At 45.1% G+C, this 23,307-nt stretch overlaps 3 protein-coding genes across 4 annotated transcripts in view; 1 reads left to right on the top strand and 2 right to left on the bottom strand.

Annotated features, from left to right (window-relative positions):
- The window catches only part of LOC148428748 (sodium/calcium exchanger 1-like), a 34,479-nt gene extending 20,866 nt beyond the window's left edge, over positions 1-13,613 (top strand). The window contains exons 6-17 of one of the 2 annotated variants that reach the window (XM_088410567.1): positions 621-1,004; positions 1,183-1,293; positions 1,374-1,526; positions 1,590-1,686; positions 1,795-1,986; positions 2,734-2,926; positions 7,381-7,487; positions 7,567-7,682; positions 9,077-9,112; positions 9,351-9,450; positions 10,408-10,680; positions 11,681-13,613. In XM_088410567.1, the coding sequence (XP_088266693.1) occupies positions 621-1,004; positions 1,183-1,293; positions 1,374-1,526; positions 1,590-1,686; positions 1,795-1,986; positions 2,734-2,926; positions 7,381-7,487; positions 7,567-7,682; positions 9,077-9,112; positions 9,351-9,450; positions 10,408-10,680; positions 11,681-12,060 (2,142 nt within the window). In that variant the 3' untranslated portion in view covers positions 12,061-13,613. The remainder of the gene's footprint in view (positions 1-620; positions 1,005-1,182; positions 1,294-1,373; positions 1,527-1,589; positions 1,687-1,794; positions 1,987-2,733; positions 2,927-7,380; positions 7,488-7,566; positions 7,683-9,076; positions 9,113-9,350; positions 9,451-10,407; positions 10,681-11,680) is intronic. The other variant, XM_088410573.1, reaches the window with a different exon arrangement.
- A 2,096-nt stretch (positions 13,614-15,709) lies between these two features.
- Positions 15,710-16,434, bottom strand: leap2 (liver-expressed antimicrobial peptide 2). Its single transcript, XM_088410556.1, has 2 exons — positions 16,103-16,434; positions 15,710-15,998 (listed from the first exon to the last, which is right to left on the bottom strand). The coding sequence occupies exons 1-2, from the start codon at positions 16,339-16,341 to the stop codon at positions 15,941-15,943; spliced, it is 297 nt and encodes a 98-aa protein (XP_088266682.1). The 5' UTR covers positions 16,342-16,434; the 3' UTR covers positions 15,710-15,940.
- Positions 16,435-19,957: 3,523 nt separating this feature from the next.
- bmp15 (bone morphogenetic protein 15) lies at positions 19,958-22,378 on the bottom strand. Its single transcript, XM_088421124.1, has 2 exons — positions 22,033-22,378; positions 19,958-20,806 (listed from the first exon to the last, which is right to left on the bottom strand). The coding sequence occupies exons 1-2, from the start codon at positions 22,250-22,252 to the stop codon at positions 20,019-20,021; spliced, it is 1,008 nt and encodes a 335-aa protein (XP_088277250.1). The 5' UTR covers positions 22,253-22,378; the 3' UTR covers positions 19,958-20,018.
- Positions 22,379-23,307: the final 929 nt, after the last annotated feature.

The raw sequence follows: 23,307 nt of genomic DNA, 5'->3' as shown, positions 1-23,307 counted from the left end.
AAAACCCCATGCAGCCCTTCGGGTTGCGGGCTGCATGGAAAAAAAAATCTTTTATCAATCCGGGCCAGAACCGGCCCGCGGGTCGTACGTTTGACACCCCTGCATGAAGTCGATGATTACTTTAGTTACTTGTCAATGCTTTTCATGTGTTTGCCTAAGGATGGTCAAAAAATGGCCTGTGAATTATGAAGCGCCACGTTAATCGATTAGTACCGTATTTTCCGCACTATAAGGCGCACCTAAAAGCCTTTTTTTTTTTTTTTTTAAAAGCTGACGGTGCGCCTTATTATCAGGCGCGCCTTATATATGGATCAATATTGAGATGAATGAAGTTGAACAAGGTTGGTCATACTGAGTTATGCTATTGAGAATTTAGAGTTATTATTGTTATTACTTTGAGTGTTACTATATTGTCGTTGAAGAAGTTTGAAAATATGTCATTAATTGAGGGTGCGCCTTTTATATGGAAAAGATTTTAAAATATGTCATTAATTGAGGGTAATCCGGCGCGCCTTATTGTTTGAAAAATACGGTAATCAAGTACTGAAACAATCAATTACCTGAGGGAATTAAGCACTGAAGTAATCAGTGAATAATACTTTTTTTTTTTCTGCTCCTAGGTATGGGAGGCAGTGTTGACCTTCCTATTCTTCCCCCTGTGCGTGGTCCAGGCCTGGGTGGCCGACCGTCGCCTCCTCTTCTACAAGTACACCCGCAAGCGTTACCGCGCCGACAAGCACCGAGGCGTCATCATCGAGACGGAAGGAGGGCCGGACGCGGACGCCGGCGGGCCGGCGGCCCCCGGCGGCTTCACCAAAATGGACATGCTGGAGCTGGACGGCCAGATGGCGCTCAACTGCCACGCCGCCTGGGACGCCCAGGAGGGCGCGGCCAAGGATGAGGAGGACGAGGCCCGCCGGGACATGGCCAGGACGCTCAAGGAGCTCAAGCAGCGCCACCCCGACAAAGACATGGAGCAGCTCATTGAGATGGCCAACTATCAGGTCCTTCCAAAATGAGACATCTGAAAATAACCCAACACGAGTCACAAAAATGACCGAACCACCACTCGGGTTTATTTAATGCTTATTTTGCACAATACGCATTGAGGAACATCTTCATATAAGATGTCCCTTTGACCCCGAAAGCGTCCTGAAGGCCTCGCCGTTTTTGTCCAATCAGGTTCTGATGCAGCAGCAGAAGAGCCGAGCCTTCTACCGGATCCAAGCCACCAGGATGATGATCGGCGCCGGGAACGTCCTGAAGAAGCACGCGGCTGACCAAGCTCGCAAGGTCGCCCGATTGCCCGCCCGCCCGCCCGCCCGAAATAAGAACCGAGCACAAAAAAGCTGAGCCTTTCCTGACGGCCGCAGGTGGTGAGCAGCCACGAGACGCCGGCCCAAGAAGACGACCCGCACACCATCAGGCTGGAGTTCCAGCCCGCCCTGTACCAGTGCTTTGAGAACTGCGGCTCCCTCCAGCTCAGCGTCTGCAGACACGGCGGTGACGCCGGGGTCGGCGTCAAGGTCAGTCCGAATGGCGCCCCCGTGCGTGCGAGCGCAGGGTTTATTTCTCGCTCCCGCCACCAGGTGGACTACCGCACCGAGGACGGAACGGCCAACGCCGGCTCCGACTACGAGTTCGCCGAGGGGACGCTCGTGTTCAAGCCGGGCGAGACCCTCAAAGGTACCTACCGACTGCGTAGGGAAGCCAAAAATAAATCAATAAATCAATAAAAGAAAAGCTTAGCCCCTCCCCCATCTGTATGACCATATCTGTCGATCCCCCCGACAGAGATCACGGTGGGCGTGATCGATGACGATATCTTCGAGGAAGACGAGTACTTCTACGTGCACCTGAGTAACCCCCGATTGCTGGGCTGTCCCGAGATCAGCGCCTCCCCCCTTGATGCCGGCTCCGCCCCCAAAGCCGCGCTGGGCGACAACCACACGGCCACTGTGACCATTTATGATGACGACCACGCCGGTAAGGCGCCGCTTGCGAAAGATAGCTTCGCTCTCCTGAGCAAGGTGCACCGAGTACCACTAGGGCTACTTGTTGGCGCGAGCGGTGTCCTCTGTCTCATATTATACGCCAACAATGTCGGCTTTGGTATCTTGAATTTTCTCTCGTTACCCGAGACAATATTTTTCCGCCGAGGCGTTTCGTAACTTGAATTATTCGTAACAATCGGCGTTGGTATGTAGAGGTACCACTCTCTACGTAAAAATACGTCCTTGGGATTGAATGATTAAGCCAGTCACATCCCAGTTGTTCAGGTAACCGCCAATGCTCTGTTTAAATACTCCATTTTTGGAACTTAGGTCATATGACATTTGCATGCTGAACCATGATTGGTTGTCACCCGAAGCAACTGTGATGTCATTTTCATTAGCCAGCTAGTGGAAAAACGGCTGGATAAAAGTAGAATACAATAGAGCAGAATGCTTTATTTGTCATTTTATACAAGCACTGCTCGGATTGGTGCATGTTCATAATATCAACAATAAAGAGAATAAATAATATAGAAATAAAGAATTCTTTGAATAGAATATAAAAGATAATTTCCCAGGAGTTCATTTGTTGCTGTTAACGTGTGGATTTTGCAGCTTCATTCATGTTTCGCAAACATGATAGCGTGTGTTTTGACCAACCGGGCTGCATCGAGTATATAGTTCAGTCGTATTTCACTTTAAAATAATGTCACACATATTTCCATTTCATCCGTAACAGGCATCTTCACCTTTGAGGGCGGCTCCCAGCGGGTGAGCGAGAGCGTGGGCGTGATGGAGGTGAAGGTGCTGCGCACGTCGGGGGCCCGCGGCCTGGTGGCCATCCCCTACCGCACGCTGGATGGCAGCGCCAGGGCCGGACAGGACTACGAGCCGGCCGCCGGCAAGCTGGAGTTCAAAAACGACGAGACCATGTGAGTGATTAAAGTTGCCGCTAGCCGGGCGCCACGCCACTGCTTCGCAAATGTTTTTCAAAGATATACCCCCTGTGAAATAGTCTTTTTTCAGCCAACTACCCTTCAGCCAGCCATCTGTTTTATTTCGGCCTGTCTGCCCTAAAATTGTGTCTGAAGACAATGCGCATCCATATTAAATGAAACTAAACAAAGCCATACAATACAAATACATTTTCTTTATACTGTATGTCACTCCCTCTCAGTCGATCAACCACGCCACAAGATTTGCATGTACTGCTGACGTTTAAAAATTCGTCACCGTCAAACTGTAAACAAGAACAAATACAAATATGATACAATATTTACATTACTATACAAACGGAACCATAACGCCAAACTTGTAACATTCACTAATTAACAAAGGTTTGGATTGCCCGTCATATCAGCAATTCGAGTTACGAGCGTAGCCGCTGAACGGATTAAGTTCGTAACACGGGGGCCCGAACATATATATATATATGTATGTACAGTGGGCCCCCGTGTTACGAACTTAATCCGTTCAGCGGCTACGCTCGTAACTCGAATTGCTGATATGACGGGCAATCTAAACCTTTGTTAATTAGTGAATGCGTGCAACGCGTGCAAAAACCTTAGGTAAAAACATCACGCCTTTATACACATATTAAAAATGAGTAACATAATCTACTGTACATTTAAATTAAATAACATATACAAAGGAAAAATGACATTTACCTTTGGGGCGACGTGACTTGAGCTGGGTGGAGGCGGAGGGGAGCAGAGAACAACCCGCAGAATTTATTGATTTATTTTCTTAAACAAGAACTTTTCTCAAACTAGAACATATCACCGGCGATTTCCTTCTCTTTAATCCATAATAGAAGAAGCCTCTCTATTTTGTTGTCGAGCGAGGTCCGTCCCCCGGCAAGTAAAGTCTTTCCCTTAGAAGATTGCCGAGCGGTTACGGCCATACTCACGAGCAAGGTTAACTATGCGTGCGCCTCCTTTGTATTTTTTTATTATCTTCTGCTTGGTTTCTATTGTCATCATCCTCTTACTTCTTTCTTTACCGCCACTTGCAATTTTAGAAGCCATGTCTAACAGATAAAGTTTGCAAAGTCTTCGCAACACACCGACCAGCCGTGCCATCAAGCTAGATGAAGGCGTTCGGCCAATAGCGTATCGGCATTTCTGTGATTGACGTGACGCCGGCCAATAGCATATCCGCATCTCCGTGAGTGAGACCGGGACTGTGACCTTTATCGACCAATAGCATATCGGCATTTCCGTGACTGACACCGTGACTGAGACAGTGACTGTGACATTGTAAGAGCAATAGCGTTCAGTGTTACCGTGACAAGCGTGAACATTTGATTTCGTTAATGCAGCAAAGCGAAAATAATTGTACGAACACATTGACCGGCCTGTCGGATTGTTCGTAAGACGAAAGGTTTGTGCGTAAGAGGGGGACAAAAAACGCCGCGGTCCGCGCTCGTAAGTCGAAAAGTTCGTAAAAGAGGGAGTTCGTAAACCGGGGGCCTACTGTGTGTATATATATATATATATATATATATATATATATATATATATATATATATATATATATATATATATATATATATATATATATATATATATATATATATATATATATATATATATATATATATATATATAGACACACACACACTGGAAAAACAGAAAGAAATTATTAGAATAGACAAATTCTATTCTTTTCCTGAAGTTCTACATATCCCCTGAAGTTCATTCATGTACCCCCGTTTGCAGAGTAAAATGCTTTGTCAATTGACGGCTCTAGCGGCCTCTTGATTAGGGACACCTGAGCCTCCCACACAGAGGCGTTGTCATTTTCAGAGTAATTTGTGCGGAGTTCTCATGTGTGCCTCGCCATCAAGCGTGCTTTGGGGTTTCAAGGAAGCTTGAAAGGTTCCCTCATTAGCGCTATCTCTTTTGACGCCTACCCACCGTTGACTTGTCATCCTCCTCATCTCTTGGGATTCCTGGGATTTCTCTGGATTGCTTTTCATTTGAAAAACGAAGAGAAAAAAGTCAAATCAAGCGGGATGCAGGCCACCAAGGCTTCAATCTTCCCTCCTGATCGGTCCTTTTCTCAAGTGCTCGCCACTTCTGCTTGACGTCCTCGCTTTCTTGCTCTTTTCTATTTTTTTCCCCTGCTCCTAATTCGATTTCACGGTTGTCGTAAATTATCTTTCCGGTCCCTCGTCGTCCGCCTCTTCCATGTCCCCGTCCTTCCCGGGACTGAAGGAACATATATGATTCGGAAGTGTCTAATTTACATGAAGGTTCTCGCCCCCAAAAAAACAAAAAAAAACAACATTGCGGCAACCCGATGCACTTGTCCTTTTATGCGTGTGCATGATTAGTGCATGCTTCCCCGCAGCAAATAAAAGCTTTTCTGCGACATTTAGTTCTTGGATCAAGTCCCACAATGCACAGCAAGAACTTTGCATTGGAGGAGTGAGGCTAAGACACTCAATGAAATTGTTGAAAGGCTCGCAAATGTCATAAGTTGTCCACTAGCGTACCCTGCTGGTTTTGGGGTGGTATTGCACTCTGTGTGTGAGACACCGTTGACAGGATTCATACAAAAATCGTTCGAATTAGGCCGCACTGGACTATACGCCACAGTGTTGAAAGCGTGAGAAAAAAAAGTCGCGGCTAATAGTCCGAAATTCCCAGCAGATAAAGGAGAAATAATAGGCAAATATGTGTTGTTTGGCCGATTATTTTTGAACGATCGTAATATTCACATTCAAGTCATCATCCACCGGAGCAGCAAGCTTTCTCATTTGAAGCCATTGAGCGGCCAAGCGGATGGGATGTCGGACGCCCGGCGGGAGGATCAACTTGCATCCGCCATCTGCTGTGGTCGGCTGGAAGGAGTTGACTTTGGAGGAGCGGCGCAGCCTCGCAGCAATCTCAAAGAAAGTCCGTGGCAAATAGAAGCCAGGCTTCTTTTCCATTTGGATTTTTTAGGTCAGTGCTTCTCAGATGGGGGTACGAATACCCCTGGGGGAACCTGGAGGCACTTCAGAGCGTACCTCGGATTCCAGCTGCGTTTCTCAATGCCTTTTAATCCCATGACAGGAAGAGTCTGTTTTTACTTTTCAAATTGAGAGCAACTGAGCTGGAACATGAAGCAACTTATTGCTTAGTTGTGTCCCGGTGACCCCTTTTTACTAATTATCCTATTCATTTCAGATGTTTTGATAAAGCTTATTCCAGTTGAATGCTGTTTATTGCCATGGCAGGAAAAGTCCAGTTTTCTTTTCAAATTAAGAGTTTCTAAGTTAAAGTGACTCCTTTGGAAAACGCCCCATCCCTTTCATTTGTTTTGATTACCTTTAAATCTAAACAAATGCTGTTTAATGCCGAGAGAGGAACAGTCCAGTTTTCATTTTAAGTTAAGAGCAAATGAATGTGAACATGAAGCAACTCATTCCTAAATCGTTTTATAGTAACTCCTTTGCAAAACATCCCGTCACCTTAATTTGTTTTTATTATCTTTTAATCTAATCGGATGTCGTTTAGTGCAAAGACAGGAACAGTCCAGTTTTCTTTTCAAATTACGAGCAAATGAATGGGAACATGAAGCAACTCATTTCTAAATCGTTTTATAGTGACTCCTTTTCAAAACACCCTATTTCTTTTGTATGTTACTATGTTTTTAATCAAATTGAATGCCTTTTCTTCCCATCCCAGGAACAGTGCATTTTTTTCCTTTCAAACTGAAAGCAAATGAATTGCAATATGAAGCAACTCTTTTCTCAATCAATTTATAGTGACTCCTTTGCAAAACATCCTATTCCTTTTGTATGTTGTTATGTTTTTGTCTAATTGAATGCCTTTTCTTCCCATCCCAGGAACAGTGCATTTTTTTCTTTTCAAACTAAGAGCAAATGAATTGGAATATGAAGCAGGTTGTTGCTAGGTTGTTGATAGATTCACTGCCTCCCTCCTTCCTTACTTCCGCCCTTTCTGTCTTCCTCCTTCCCTTCTTTCTTCCTTCTTTCACATTTCTTCGGTCCTTCTTCCAAACTTTCAAAAAACTGGGAGGAAAAAAACAAACCAAGCATCTTTTGTACCCAGTCTCTCTTTTGAACACTTTATAGCAGCCCTTGATCTCAAAATTTGGGTAAGAAAGAATGAGAGAGGAAGACGCGAAATCTAACTGACTCGACGCTCATTGCGGCCCTCTGACAGAAAGTAGAACTACAATGTGGCCCACCAGCAAAATGAATTTGACCCCCTTGATCTAGAGGAGCTTTACCTGCATGTGGCCCTCAGAGGAAACGGTTCGGACCCCCGCCCCCGCCCACTGTCCTCATTCGTTCATTTGAGTATTGACATGTGGGCCGATCAAAAGCCGGAATAAAGTCAATTGAAATAACACGGCGTCTCATCTTCGGCAGGAAGATCGTGGAGGTGAGGATTATCGACGACGAGGAGTACGAGAAGAACAAGACCTTCAGCATCGAGCTGGGCGAGCCGCTTCTCTTGGAGATGGGGCAGAAGCACGGTACGTGACTCCCGGGGGCTCCGTCGACGCCCGCGCGCACTGGAATGAAGCGCGAGGACGCTTGTTGCCGCTCGCTCAGGAGACTCCAATGACAACAAGCCGGCCGAGGGGGACGAGGTGGCCAAGATGGGTTGCCCCAGCCTGGGCGAGCACACGCAGCTCCACGTTGTCATCGAGGAGTCCTACGAGTTTAAGGTACACGCGCCCCCGTCCGTTCGTCCGAGCTAAATGGATTAAGCGTTCAACTCAGAATAGATGAAACCGCTTGAATTGATCGCTTTATTGAAGAGTCCTTCTCAATTTCATGTATTTTTTTGAATAACCCAAATGATTTCACAGACCCCCTGCAGTCAGGCCACAGACCCCTCTTTGAGAACCAATGCCTTACGCCCCCGTGTTACGGCAAAAAGTACATTTCTTTTGTGATGCAGTGATGCATTACTCTGGACACTGTAGAGATGGACGGACGGGCGGGCGGATGGATGGATAGATAGATAGATAGATAGATAGATAGATAGATAGATAGATAGATAGATAGATAGATAGATAGATAGATAGATAGATAGATAGATAGATAGATAGATAGATAGATAGATAGATAGATAGATAGATCTAACAGCCTAGCAGGTAGATAACAGGTAGATAGGTAGGTAGGTAGGTAGATCTAACAGCCTGTTCATACTCGATCTTGGTAGGTAGGTAGGTAGATAGATAGGTAGGTAGGTAGGTAGGTAGGTAGGTAGGTAGGTAGGTAGGGTAAGGTAGGTAGATAGGGTAGGGTAAGGTAGGTAGGTAGGTAGGTCTAACAGCCTGTTCATACTTGATCTTGGTAGGTAGGTAGGGTAGGGTAAGGTAGGTAGGTAGGTAGATAGGGTAGGGTAAGGTAGGTAGGTAGGTAGGTCTAACAGCCTGTTCATACTTGATCTTGGTAGGTAGGTAGGTAGATAGATAGATAGGTAGGTAGGTAGGTAGGTAGGTAGGTAGGTAGGTAGGTAGGTAGGGTAAGGTAGGTAGATAGGGTAGGGTAAGGTAGGTAGGTAGGTAGGTAGGTAGGTAGGTCTAACAGCCTGTTCATACTTGATCTTGGTAGGTAGGTAGGGTAGGGTAAGGTAGGTAGGTAGGTAGATAGGGTAGGGTAAGGTAGGTAGGTAGGTCTAACAGCCTCTTCATACTTGATCTTGGTAGGTAGGTAGGTAGGTAGGTAGGTACTGTAGGTAGGTAGGTAGATAGTTTTAGCAGCCTGTTCATACTCGATCTTGGTAGGTAGGTAGGTAGATAGGTAGGTAGGTAGATAGGTAGGTAGGTATGTAGGTAGGTAGGTAGGTAGGGTAGGGTAAGGTAGGTAGGTAGGGTAGGATAAGGTAGGTAGGTAGGTAGGTAGGTCTAACAGCCTGTTCATACTTGATCTTGGTAGGTAGGTACTGTAGGTAGGTAGGTAGATAGATCTAACAGCCTGTTCATACTCGATCTTGGTAGGTAGGTATGTAGGTATAAGGCACCTATGAAGTGTTCAAAAATGTTTCCGCTCAAAATGATGCTCATTTTTCATTTGTGTGTGTGTGTGTGTGTGTGTGTGTGCGTGCGCGCAGAGAGCAGTGGATGTGCTTTTGAAGCAGCGTGCCAAGGTTGTCCATCTCTGTCCCTGTCACTATCCCTATTGTGCACCGGCATGCTCTTTTTTCGTGCTCGTTTCCTGGCTCTTTGAAGGGGCGGGGCTCTTTGAAAGGCTCCAAATTAGCCCTTTTCCCTCTTGTCTGGGAACGATTTAACAACTGGACATTTCTCTTTTTGCCTTTTGCTCTTTTCCGCTCTACCTGTGTCTGCGTGCTTGCCTGTATGTCGCGTGTGCGTGCGTGCGTGCAGAGCACAGTAGACAAGCTGATCAAAAAGACAAATCTGGCCTTGGTGGTGGGAAGCAGCAGCTGGAGGGAGCAGTTTGTTAGTGCCGTGACTGTCAGTGCAGGTACACACACACACACACACACAAAAACGAGAGCTTTCATTTAGCTGTATTACTGCCATCTGGTGTAAAAAGCTGATACTGCAATTAGCTAGCATATTTATCATCTGGATGTACATAGCGAACTGAGAGAGTTCGGGAGAATGTAAAAAAACCCTAATACAGTGACGAACTATGACGGGCAATCCAAAGCTATGTTAAATAGCTAATGCGTTTAGAACCCCAGGTAAAAACATCAACATTGTACATACATATTAAAAATTGCTACCAAAATAGAATAGTAAGTGCTACGTATATATGATATACATGTATACAATCAGAAAACATCATAAATAACAAATATTGAAAGGATTTGTTTAGTTGAGTGCCGCTTGTTATGCCCATATAATAAGGGTTATCTCCATCACCGTTTCCATATAAATCATCTTCTTACTTCTCTCTTTAACATCGCTTGCAACCTTGGGACCCATGGCTAACCCATTCGATTTTGAATTAAGCGGTAAAATTGACTATAAATGCCGTTTTATAACCACTCACGATCGAACAAATCTTTCCCGTTCCGCCATTTCAAAACGAGTGAGGCTGACCAATAGCAGACCAGCATCTCCATGAGGAAAGTCCGACCAATTGCAGACCGGCATTGTAGTCACGCGTTGCATGGAAGCAGTTAGACAGCAATAGTAAATCAGTGCAATTACCTAAAAACGCCAACAGATGGAGGCAAAACAACACAAATACAGCCAAGCCCCTAGGGTCATGACAGTTGTTTTGTTCTCATAAAGAGGAACATTTTATAAAGAAGGGATGAAAAAAAATTCAGTATTCCACGTCGCAACATGAAAATTTCGTAAATCGGGGAACTTGTAACACGGGGGTCCACTATATACATACATACCATACAAGTGGCCTTTTCCAGTTGTTTGACCTCGATTTTTTTTTTTTTAATTTTGTCGGGGTCAGGAGACGACGACGATGACGAGAGCGGCGAGGAGCGTCTGCCGTCGTGCTTCGACTACATCATGCACTTTCTGACGGTGTTCTGGAAGGTTCTGTTCGCCTTCGTGCCGCCCACCGAGTACTGGAACGGCTGGGCCTGCTTCATGGTGTCCATCTCGCTGATTGGCGTGCTGACGGCCGTGACGGGCGACCTGGCCTCGCACTTCGGCTGCACCGTGGGCCTGAAGGACTCGGTGACGGCCGTGGTCTTTGTGGCGCTGGGCACGTCCGTGCCGGGTGAGCGAACCCTTACTTGACCCTGAGCTGGATTTATTTTCGTGTTACACTTATATTACTGAGTTGTATTTCAATTGCAGTGTAACTGTAGAACCACTGACATGATGGTAATTTTAGGTCAAAGTACTAAAACAGAAAAAAGAATTCAGAGTAGTCCAGCACTTTGCAAAGGACGGACTAGGAAAAAAAAAAAGTCCAATTTTTCCCTCGAGTACTTTTCGGAAGGTTAGGCAGAATTACACAGATGGACCGATTACAAAATGTTTGATAAACGATTGCTAATTCATCGCTCTTGAAAAAAATGACGGACCGCCGATAAAGGAAAGGAGGGCGGGGCTCTGACGAATATCAGACCAGCAAAAAAATGTAAGGGGCCCACCCCTGCCGCTCACTTTGTGTGAGCAAAAGATTATCAAGTCGACCCTTGTTGGGAGAACTTCAAAATAAAAGCGGTCCAAGGCCGTTCGGGTCATAATATATTATGACTTTTTACTATTCATAATCGTAAACACCTCAGTTGACACGGACGCTGCTAAGCGCTAAATGACCAACGGCGAATGTAAACAGGAAATACAGTGCAGCCTTCCAGATTAAAAGTAGCTATTTCAAAGTAAAATAACACAGGTAAGCAAACAATACAACCTGGGGCGCTTGAAGAATTCTTAATCCAGACTAAATCTCATTTCAACACTCCTGTTTGGGACCCAACACGGATGGATTCAGACATTGGTTCGGTCAGCTTGCTTCTTTTCAAGATAATCATGTGTTACTGTACAACCTTGCTTAACAAAAGCTGCTGGAAGCAACTCCTACGGTTGCCAACACCCAACTTAGTCCGTCTGCTTCCTCTCTTCTACTTGTTTCATTACCATAATTGTCATAATAATATATATATATATATATATATGTGTGTGTGTGTGTATATTTACTGCATATTGATACCGGCCCTCCAGGACTGGAGTCGGACTGAGCACGTGTGTGTGGTTTGCCCCCCCTCCAGACACCTTCGCTAGCAAGGTGGCGGCCATCCAGGACCAGTACGCTGACGCGTCCATCGGCAACGTGACGGGCTCCAACGCCGTCAACGTCTTCCTGGGCATCGGCGTGGCCTGGACCATCGCCGCCGTGGCCTGGCGGGCGCGCGGCGGCGTCTTCCGGGTGGACCCGGGTAACCTGGCCTTTTCCGTCACTCTCTTCACCGCGCTGGCCTCGCTCTGCGTGGCCACGCTGCTCTACCGCCGGCGCCCCTCGGCCGCCGGCGGCGAGCTGGGCGGGCCCAGGACTTGCAAGTTGCTTACCTCGCTCTTCTTCCTGGCGCTGTGGCTGGTCTACATCCTGCTGGCCTCCCTGGAGGCCTACTGCCACTTACCCGCCCTGTAGGCGGGGCGGGGCCGGGCCGCCTCGAACGCCGTTCGTTTCCCGCCCCCGGATTTCCCGGCGGCGGGCTCGACGACTGCCCGGCGGACCGCCGCAAAATCTCCTCGTGCTTGCGAAGGGAAAACGAGGCCTCACGACCCAAATTTGAGCGCTTGGCGTGAATTAATGAAGCTCGATTTGCGGTTCGATATACAGCGGTACCTCCAGATACCAAACCAATTCACTCCGGGTGGCTTTTGTATAGCGATTATTTTCACGTCATTTCGTTTCTCAGTTTTTTCTCGCGGGTCCAAAAAATTCTTCGGATTTCGTTTCATGTACAGTGTTACTTCTACTGACGAAATTAACTTGAATATTTCATCTGTAGAGACGCTTTTTACATGTAAATAGCCTAATCCGTTCCAAGCACTCCAAAATGCTCCTGAACACTTTCAACGAATATTGAGAAAAATGCTAAATGCCAAATGCTAATTATGGCTGGCTAAAACTTTCCAAGTTGTCTTCAACTTTTATAATTGTTATTTTTTTTTTGCTATTGAAACCCATTTTTTAAATAGTTTTTGTGGTCTCCGATTTTGAAATGTTGACGTCACGCGTGTCAAACTCAAGGCCCCTCAACGAATTACAATACGTCACGTAGACATTATGTCAGATGTCCTTCAAATGTCCGTTGGCCCGCCACGCCCCTTTTACCTTACTAAAATAATAAAGTAATCCGACGGACTTTCATAATTATCGGCTATGTTGCTTTAACTTTATAGGACAAACTGCAAATCGGCCGACTTTACCGGCCATTTATTTGTAGTTGCTCCCTTTTTGACTCCTGGATTCAAAACTCATACTGTACACAATCTCGCCTTGCAATACTTCAAAGTGATGTTTACAGTTAAGTGTTAAGAGATATTTTGTTATTTTGCTTTTTAAGTATGTGTTACGCGAAGAAATTGTTTGCTGATAAGAGCATTCTGGGACACGTTTCCGCTGCAAGGCGGTCAATCTTTCAAGCGACCAATGGCCTGCACCCAATTTGCATTTTTTCTCTGATTGGCCAGAAAATGCAAGATAGAAGTTTTTTTAATTCCCTAATTAAATCAATTCAACTCCAGCAATACTTTTTTTTACTTGTAGTGTATGTGACGGATGCAATTCGGACAAACGTTAATGAAACCGTTTTCTGTAGTTGTGGGGGAGGCAGTTTTCCAACTGACAACTGTCATTTGAATGATAATGCCATCCGGTGGACATGGTTGGTAATTGCACTCTCATCCTCTGCATTCCCTCAAACGAGCACTAATAAACATGTTTTCGTGTTACACTTATATTACTATGTCACGTTTCAATTGCAGTGTAACTGTAGAATCACAGACACGGTCTTAACTTTAAGTGTAAGTACAAAAACTGAAAAAAAAAAAAACATTAGTATGAGTGCAGACAGAAGTAGACGAATGACGGACCAAAAAGAAAAAAATGTCACCCTCTAGTGGTGGCAGAAGATTGGGAAAAAAAATATATATATATATGTGTGTGTGTGTGTGTGTGTGTGCTTCTTTTCCAAACCTAATTACATTAATATTCTTGTTTACATTTGCTTTTATTTATTTATTCTTTTTATTTGTGATTAGATCTGTCAATGAAGCCCGGAAAATGTACATGACGAGACTGTTGATGTTTCCAAAGTAGTAAATAGTAGTTTTACAATCTTTGAATGCAACTTGTACAGGCGTCATAAATGTTTACGATGACCTAACTACGTTTTTTTTTTTTTTTTAAGTGTGTGTGTGTGTGTGTGGGGGGGGGGGGGGGGGGGGGTAACAAAAGTTGCGACTAACGAGTGTGCCAATAAAGGGAATAAGCAAAACTGTCACTTTTTTGATGTAAATGTAAATATGATTAATGGCCTCGGAGTTGACGCTATTTCCGCTGGCAAGTGTCTTTTGTGTACTTGTTGAAATGGACTGGCTCATGTGGGCGGGGCAAAGACATACAGTATGATGCACCTTTTCCCCAATTAAAGCTGTCCCAGGTGTCTCCATGTCTTGTTCCATGCGCTTGTTTACAAACCGGATCAATTACAGACGATAACAGTCATAAGGCTGTCGGTCCAAAAAGTGGTTCTCAAATGGGGGTACTTGAAGCAACTCCAGGGGGTACTCCAAATTTTAAATAAACATGCAAGAACACTTAAAAAATATTTATTGACGTAATTAAATGTTTCAGGAAAATATAAGTCCATCAAACAAATCGCCTTATGTTTTCAGTCGGTTATTCAGTTGCATTATTTGAATTGTCCCCTATACTAGAATGGTTGGACCCAACTTGTCACGTGCCACCTCTCGTTACCTGTCAAGTTAATGATGCATTTTTCTGAACACAAGAGGACATGGTTATGTTTGAATATTTTTCTGTGGAGAAGTATTTCTAGTATTGACATCTTTTTGCGAACAGGTCTGACACTTTATGTTCAGTATAATATTCTTTGAGGACAAATATCTATTAACAATTAAGTTCATGATTTATTTTTGTGAACACATCTCGACGTCAATCCCCGAAAAGGACGCTTTTGTCATGTTTATGTTGTGGTATTGGGTTGTTTTGTTTGTTTGTTTTGTTTTGTGGGATTTTTCGATTTTCGTGGGTCTCTTTTGGTGTTGTTCCCATTTGGTTTTCCTCACGTCTGTCCTCGTTAGCGCGGTTTGTTTCCACCTGCCCTCGCCGTGTCATCCAAGTCAGCTTCCTCTGCCTTTTTTGCTCCTCTCCAGCTGTTTTGTGTTTCCTCGTTAAGCGCGAAGTTCATTTGAATCTCCACTTTGCGTTCAGTTAGTTGTAGGGTCATTGTGCGCGTCACAAGTCCTTGTTTCTGCTCGTATTCCAAGTCTGCGCCCGAGTTGCCTGACGTTGCTAAGTCAAGCCCTTTCGTCCCCGTTTGTCTCAGTTACTTGTTTCCCCTTCAAGCCTCCCCCATTCTTTTCCGTTTGCAATTGCTGTCCTTTTTGGTTGTTTACTGTTTGCGACTACCCTGATTTTTGGTCCTGATTTTTTTGTGGACAAATATTTACAGTATTTGTAATGATTTCTTTGTGAGAACAGGTCTGACACTATATGTATATTTTTCTTTGTGGAGAAATAGCTATTATTAATTAAGTTAATGGTTTATTTAGCTCTCTAATCCCAAAAAGAGGACGCTTTATGTTTGAAAATATTTAGAATTTTTTTTTGTTTGTTTTTTTAAACAGATCTGACATAATTTTTTGAGACAAATATTTCTTGAAATTTATAAATTGTCCTTTTTTCTATGATCGAAATGAGGACACTTTATGTTGATTATATTTTGTGGACCAATTTAATTGAAGTTTGAAGGATTCTAAAGTTTAATAAATCAAAGGCCAATGGTATGGTTTGTCTTTTTTTTTTTTAAACATATTTTGCGCTGTTAACCAGGGATATTGAAGCTTTTGAAACAACTAGTGACCTCTGCTGGCAGAAACAAGTACTGCGGTTAACTTGGAAAAAGACTTTCACATCCCTAAACTTATTTACACAACTGGAAATCAACGAGAAAATCGTTTTGGTTTTGTTTTGTTTTGTATTTTAATTTAATTTAGGTCCAAGAAAGTAGAACTACAAAAGGCGAGAGACACTTGAACACATCAACTCAGTGGGTTTGTGATTTATTGCAGCCGTCCGTCACACATTGCAGACGGTAAACAGTACAAAGATATTTGGGCTTTGTCAAAGTGCTACATTTGCCCACCAAAGTCCACCACATCCATGCGCGAGTCTTCCCGGAAAAACGAGAGGATTTCTGAATGGTCATTGCATTAAATGCTGCGAGCGGGATGAAGCGTAAACGGCGAGCTCTCCGTTCGGCCGGCCGGGGCCGCGTCTAGTCGCTGAGGGCCTCGGAGGGGGCCCGCTGAGAGGCAGACCAGCAGTGTCCCGCCCTGCAAAAAAGACCATTTGAATTTGAATGAATTTGAGTTATTGCGCCGCCCTAGTGTCCACACTTTTTTTTTTCTTGACTCCGTGTCAGGAGTGGTGCTGCTACCTGCAGAGTCCGCTGGAGCATTCGTAGTCGTTGTGGCAAAAAGCGCCCAGCGGCTTGCTGTTCATGATCCTCCACAGCGGACTCATGCGGGCCAACCTGGCGTGCGGACTCGGCACCGGACCCGACGGGCTTGCCTCGGGGCTCACCTGCTGGCAAGCGAGGAGCAGCAGCAGCAGCAGCAACAGCGGCGCCGAGCAAAAGCCGCGGCGCCCCAGCGGGATGGCGTTTTCCTCCTGCATTTGCGTTTACGGTCGCAACAACTCTGGGAGACAAAAGACGAAAAGACAGCGGGACCTTGACGCCAGGGGCCGAGCGGCGCCAGCGGCTTTGGCCGGCCTTATAAAGTTTGCCCTCCTGGCCTGTTTGCGCTCGCTCGCGCTTGTTTGCTTTGCGCTGCATGGGGGCTGGCCACCGTATCCCAACATTTGCTCTCTTTCTTGGAACCGCAGACAGACAGACAGACAGACAGACAGATAGATAGATAGATAGATAGATAGATAGATAGATAGATAGATAGATAGATAGATAGATAGATAGATAGATAGATAGATAGATAGATAGATAATCGACTTAATAATAGATAAGCCCAAGTCAAGGGTGTCATCTACCAGCTGTTTATTATTTTTAGATTTTATAATATCATAAAAAATATATCTATACAGTAACCCTAAACCATATATATACACGGCATATAGTAGGGCTGCACAATTAATTGAATTTTAATCGCAATCATGATATTCGGGGCCACGTTTAATGAAGCTGACCCTTGGCGATTTTCACATTTAAAAAGCCATATCAAATCAAGTACTTTGTCATCCTAACACCAGGGGGCAATGTTTCCCACATATTTGCGTGACAAAAGCCTTTGCTTTTCTCACCCTAATATATTATTTACCAGTGTGAAAAGGCGTGGTTTCTCACCTGATTCTTTATATATATATATATATATATATATATATATATATATATATATATATATATATATATATATATATATATATATATATACACAAAATTTGAATAATTGGGTTTGAAATAACCAAAAATGACATTTTGACTGCTTATTGATGAAAACTTGTAAAACAAAGTAATACATATCCTTAGTTCTAAGAAGGCTCCATTTTTTTCCCCTCGGTTTGCACTCAGCAAGTTAGTTAGCTGTGTTGCCCCGTGTGCAAGTTTTTTTTTAAACTTTATTACTTATTTATTTTAGTTCATTAGTATTATTTGTAAGCCTTGTTTATATGCTGATTGTTTGAAAAAAAGGCAATAAACAGCCATATTTGACCAATCATGACGAATAATCATTATTGATCATCTAAAAATTCAACAAAATAATGAGATTATTATTTTGGCCATAATCGTGCAGCCCTAATGTACCATATAAATAATTATCATCCATGGCACTGAAAAGTTAAGGTGATGGGCTTGGAAATGCATGTCAATGGGATGTCCCCACTACAATAGAAAACCCCTTTGCGTGTGTGTGTACGTGTGTGTGTGTGTCATGTCGGTGGCGGGTCATCAGCCACTGACTCCCTTTCCCTTTTGGGGCTGGTAGCTGCGCGGCTAATCACCTCTGTGGCCTAAATGGGACTCACTGTTTGCAAACACACACACACACACACACACACACGCACGCACACGCGCACACACACACTTTATCCTCATTTCATAAATGCGCAAAGATAAGGCTTGCACACGTGAGCCTGCTAAATCTGCTACAGCTGACAAAGTACTCCCACTTTTGACTTTAGCTACAAGTATAAATACGTGTTGAATGACGCTTCTGTAACTGCGCGTGACCTCTGCTGGCAGAAACAAGCACTGCAGTTTCTTTGAAAAAAACGCTTCCTTTTGAAGGGCGCACACGAACGCTGAAGTGTATCGAATTACAAAATGAAGATGAATTAACTGATGAATATTTTTTAAATTATTTACTTATTTATGTGGATGGCAGTTGATCTCTTGAAAAATCATCATGAAGCACCGATTTCTTATTTATATGAATGAATTTTAAACAATATATGGATTTGGAGTCACATCATTCCAATTTCCAGGAACAATGGCGTCATTTTGGTCAGCTTCTGTAACCACTAGTCACCTCTGCTGGCAGAAACAAATACTGCAATTGGTTTGGAAAAAGCTTTTCTTTTGAATTGCAAAAGTGGAATCTTCTTATGAAATACAGACAAATCAACTACGGATAAAAATTACATTATTTATTGTTCACTTATTTGTTGTGGTTCAATGCCAGGGACGAATTTTAACGTTTTTTTAAGAATCTTAAAATTAAAATTCCAAATAAGTATTAAAAAAAGTACATTAAGGACATACATTTTCAGATATTTAATTACTAACTCAAGTAATTCAATGGATTGAATGCCTGAACTCTGAAAGGTGAAAATACGTCCCGGGCATTGAATGAGTTAATCTCGTTAAAACAACATCGTGACGAACCAATTTATTAGTTATATTCATGATTTTCAAACAATATAGACATATGGAGTCACATCTGTCCAATTTCATCAAAGAATGGCATCATTTTGGGAAGAAATAGTGACTTCTGCTGGCAAAAACAAGCATTGCAGTTGATTTGGAAAAAAGCCTTTCCCCTGTCATTTGGCAAGAAGTCCGTGTTGATTCAGGCCGGCCTTCGGCGCAAACACTTGGCAAAACATTTTGGGGCGGCACCGAGGACTCGGAGTCCCGCTTTGTGGACAAAAAAAAAAAAAAAGGGCAGTCCGTGCCCGTTTGGCACAAAGTTCACATCTGAGCTCCAGAACTGAGACCAACTCAGCAACAAGTTAAAGGTACAACTTGCAGAATCAACTCAGTCGGTATTTTGTGATTGTCCATTCCGGCAGCATCTTTAGAATGAACGTAATAGCCAGACTCACTTCTGATAGCCCGTCTATGGCATTTGACGGGATATGGAAGCATCAAGCTAAAGGTACAATATGCAGAATCAAGTCGGTCGGTATTTTGCCACTGTCCGGTCCAGCTGCATCTTTAGAATGACTGCAAATCCCGGGCTCGATTCTGATTGCCCGTCTATGACGTTTCACAGGATCTATAAGCATCAAGCTAAAGGTACAATGCGCAGAATCAAATCACCCGGTAATTTGCCATTGCCCAATCCAGCAGCAGCTTCAGAATGACTTCAATACCCGGATTCACTTCTGATAGCCCGTCTATGGCGTTTCACAAGATTTGCAAGCATTAAGGTAAATTTTCTTTAGGGTTAGACATTTTTCCGCTCAATTTGAGGAATGACGAGGCAGCAGCAGGCCCCAGTGTGCATGTGTGCCATGCATGATGCGCGTGTCACCTCTCAACTTCGCTGCGGTATCAAACAAACGCAGAGGTGACCTCATCCTCAATTGCTGCGCCAACATGGATGCGCATGCGGAGAAGCGTGCGCCAACACCTGTCAGCAACTCTTCAGCCAAATGAGGATAGTCCGGGTAAAAGTACACTGAGCCGAAGGCCACCGACATTTTTGTGACGCTCAATGAGCGCATGTATGCCAGCAAAGCAATTGGCTGGTCATCCACTAGAGGGCGCTTGTCCATTATTACCGTGGCGGCTTGAATGAATTTTGAGCACGTTTTTTTTTTGACACGCGGTGTCGTGCCTCCTGTCAACTTGACTGAAATCAAAGAGATTAGGCTTTAGAAAACACACAACTTACTTTATTATTCATTTTCACTTGGAATAAATAAAAAGAGCATTTTTTTGTGGGAAGGGGCGCGATTCTGCGGGACCACCTCCTGTTAGAGGTGGAAAGAAAAACGCTCGACACATCCCACGCGTTAAAACGCGCGCTCAACAAACAAGAGTCGCACTTGGGAATGCTGTGGAGCCAGCGAGCCACGTTTATTTTGCAGCAGAGAGGCGGCGGCAAAGGCGCCCCCTAGCGGCAGGTGCACGACTCGGCCACCATGTCCTCCAGCTCCTTGTACTCCACCTTGTTCTTGTGCTCCACCAGCACGCTCATGGGCATGTACTTGTAGGGCACGCAGGAGGGCGGCGGCACGTCGGCCACGCCCAGTTCGCGGATGATGCTCTGCACAATGGCGTGGTTGGGCGAGTGGTAGCCATAAGTCAGCACGCGCGGGCAGTCCCCCTGGCAGAAGCGCGGGTTGTAGACGGGCGGCGCGATGAAGTGGCCCCAGTCCAGCTCGTCGAAAGACAGGCGGAACGAATGCAGCTTGCAGCGGTTCTTGACCGCGCCCGATTTGCCCCGGCCCGCCGCCGGGACGTCGTCCAGGACCGATGCGGACGAGCCTTCCGAGCTGCGCCGCCGGCGGCGGGTCGGGAGGGGGCTCGGGCGCCACGCCGGGCCTCCCCCTCTGGCCACCCGCTCCGGACCGGACCGTCGCTCCTCCAGGTACAGGAGCAGCGACGGGGCCTCCAGGCGGAGCGGCCCCCCCTCCCGCCCCGCGCACCGGTAGCGGGCGATGAGGCTCAGGCGGCTCCCGAGGCGTCGGGCGCCCGCGTGGGCCTCCGCCCAGCGCTGCTGGGGCTCCATGATAACCGGCGGGCTCCCCTGGCCCGGCCAGGCCACGCTGGCGCGGCAGCGGGGCGGCGGCGAGGCCCCGGACGCGGACGGGGCCCGAAGGTGCAGCAGGGATGCTCGCATCAGCTCCTCCGAAGGATGCGGATCCAAGCGGTAGTGCACGCTGAAGGTGTACTGGTGCTCTTCAACACAACAGATGAAAAAGAGGCATCAAAACCGGGTGACGCGGAATTCACCGCAGCGACTCGTCAGCAAAACTTTCAATCGGCACGCCAAAGTGTTTCGCGCGGCTGCCACGGCCCGGGGGCCACCTAGAAGTTGTGGATTCGCCTTGACGGCGCTTTTTAAAAATGCAGTGGTACATCTACTTACAAATATTACGAAAAACTCAGCTTTTCGTTTTTCTTCGTTTCATCCGCACATCCCACCAACAATTTACACCGTGAGACTAACAAACATTAAATTGATATTAGCCACGGGTAACACATAAAAACACATCCGTAACATACCACTTTGGGGCTGCCGTGTCGGACGTTAGCCTTGTTAGCGCGTCGTAAGCGCTTTAGTAATAGTAATGACTTCGGACGGGAAGCGCTACGCATGACCCCAAACCAAACTTAAGTCAAGTATGTATAGGATATATACTGGAAATATAAAATGAGGTGCGAATCCTAAAAAGGTGTCTCTGCATTCAACCCCAGCACACTAGCACCATCTCAAGGCAAACAAGTGAACTGCATTCCTATTGTCAACAGCTACAATTAATGTGATTAATTGAAAAGATTTAGGAGCATATTTTTTATTGTTTTTACATGATACATTTTGATTATTATGCAGTAATGTCATTCTAATATGAGCTTGTTACCTCTTTGATGCAATTTTATACTTCAATAATATTCATTTAAAGGTTTGGGAGCATTTTGGGGGCTTGCCAAGGCGCATTTTCACGTTTTTTTTTTTTCGGCGTGAGGACAGTCAATTGCCGATATTTAATCGATACTTTAGTCCATCGAGGACATGAATTTTCACATAGTTTAGCATTAAATCCATTCTCGAGACTCTTGAAAAAAAAGGGAAAAACTATCCCTGGCGTTGCACGAGTTAAGGTCCAAAATATTTCAGGTACCCCCTGCAGACAGGCCACGGATGCCAGCATTGAGAACCACTGATTGATAGCATCTATGATTCTATCTACTGACAGTATGCGTTAACGTTTAAAAAAGACAAAAAAATGAACGTGGCCCTTACATTCATCGATCATTTGGCCCTCGCGCGGCTCTCGGCTTTCTCCGAGCTGGAATGTGTTTCCTAAGAACTCATTTACGGCCCCGGATCAGCGAAAAACGAGACAACGTTCAAGAGACAGGCCGCAAACGCGGGAAAGGGCGCGCGATCACGTGGTACTCACCCGCGGAAGCCGGCAGGTAGCGCGGCGACGACGCGTGCGGCCGCAGCAGGCGCACCGTGTTGGTGCCGAACTTGCGGTGCTGTTTGGGTGCGCCGCCCGGCCCGGTCGCGCTGCGGTACAAACTCAACATGAAGTGCACGTTGGGGTCGGCCTTGAGTCCGAGCTGCGGCGGCGCGAGCAGGGCCAAGAACAGGACCGCCACCAGAACCGGATCCGGCATGTTGGGCGCGCTAGCGGACGGCGAGCGGGCTCGGCGGCTGCGGGCTGCCCACCGTCTCGGACGGGGCCCCGGAAGCTCGCGGCCGCCGCCGCGGACGCGGGTGAAGCCAATTAAGCCTTCGGCCGCGATGGAAACGCCCACCGTGAGCCGTGCGGTCACGTGACCGGAGCGCGCTTCATCCCAGGAGCGAATCGAGGCCACGATACGGACGACCGAATGTGCCAACGTCCGACGAGCGGGCCAAGCGATAATTACATACACGTGTCATGAAAGCTTCCTTCATTTTGAAAAAGAAAAAAAAAAAACAAACAAAGAACAAGCGTCAAGTTTTCATTTTGCCACTTTTGACAAAACCGCGAAAATGTTGATTCCATGTGTGTGTATACTGTTTATGTAACATGATGACATTTTTCATTGCGACAACACATTTGATAATTGTGATATTTGAATAAATGACAATTATAATACACGTAACGTTCACATCATGACCAAAATCATTTGATTAACGACTATTATTTGATTAACAAAACGTTTAATTGCTTAATTAATGACGCATTGATTTCATGATTTAAAGGCGCATTTGTTTCATTTTGGCACTTTCGGTCCTCCATTGACTGCAAGCAATAAAATTAACTAAAAAAAAAGATTTCCTGATCTTTTTATTACGAGTATCTTTAAAACGAAACACAAACAACATAAATAACTAGTTTATGAAAAATACCGATAAAAACTCATTTAATATCACGTGCTCAAAAATTAACAAAAGCTTGGTTTCCTCTTTAGTTTTCTATTCCAAGCTACTCATATTAAATGGGTAATTCAAGAGCTATTTAATGACTAGTCATTGTAATCTGTCGGGAAAACGTGGTACTTTTCGCTTGAGTGTAATGCAGTACCACGTTTCCCCAGCAGAGGACGCGCCCTACGGATAGTTTTGATTCACGATACTGGACTACTGTATACGGCTTTGGTATGGGCCAGTGGGTAGTTGATCAATTCTTCTGTTCGATAAAGGTTTTAAAAAAATTACATTAACAATAAATATTGAATGAGAA

Source organism: Hippichthys cyanospilos, chromosome 1, assembly GCF_059441005.1.
Source record: "Hippichthys cyanospilos isolate Australia breed blue-spotted pipefish chromosome 1, RoL_Hcya_1.0, whole genome shotgun sequence".
In the NCBI taxonomy this organism is placed as follows: domain Eukaryota; kingdom Metazoa; phylum Chordata; class Actinopteri; order Syngnathiformes; family Syngnathidae; genus Hippichthys; species Hippichthys cyanospilos.
The sequence above is the reverse complement of the archived record's forward strand: the minus strand, read 5'-3'. Positions and strand labels throughout refer to the sequence as shown.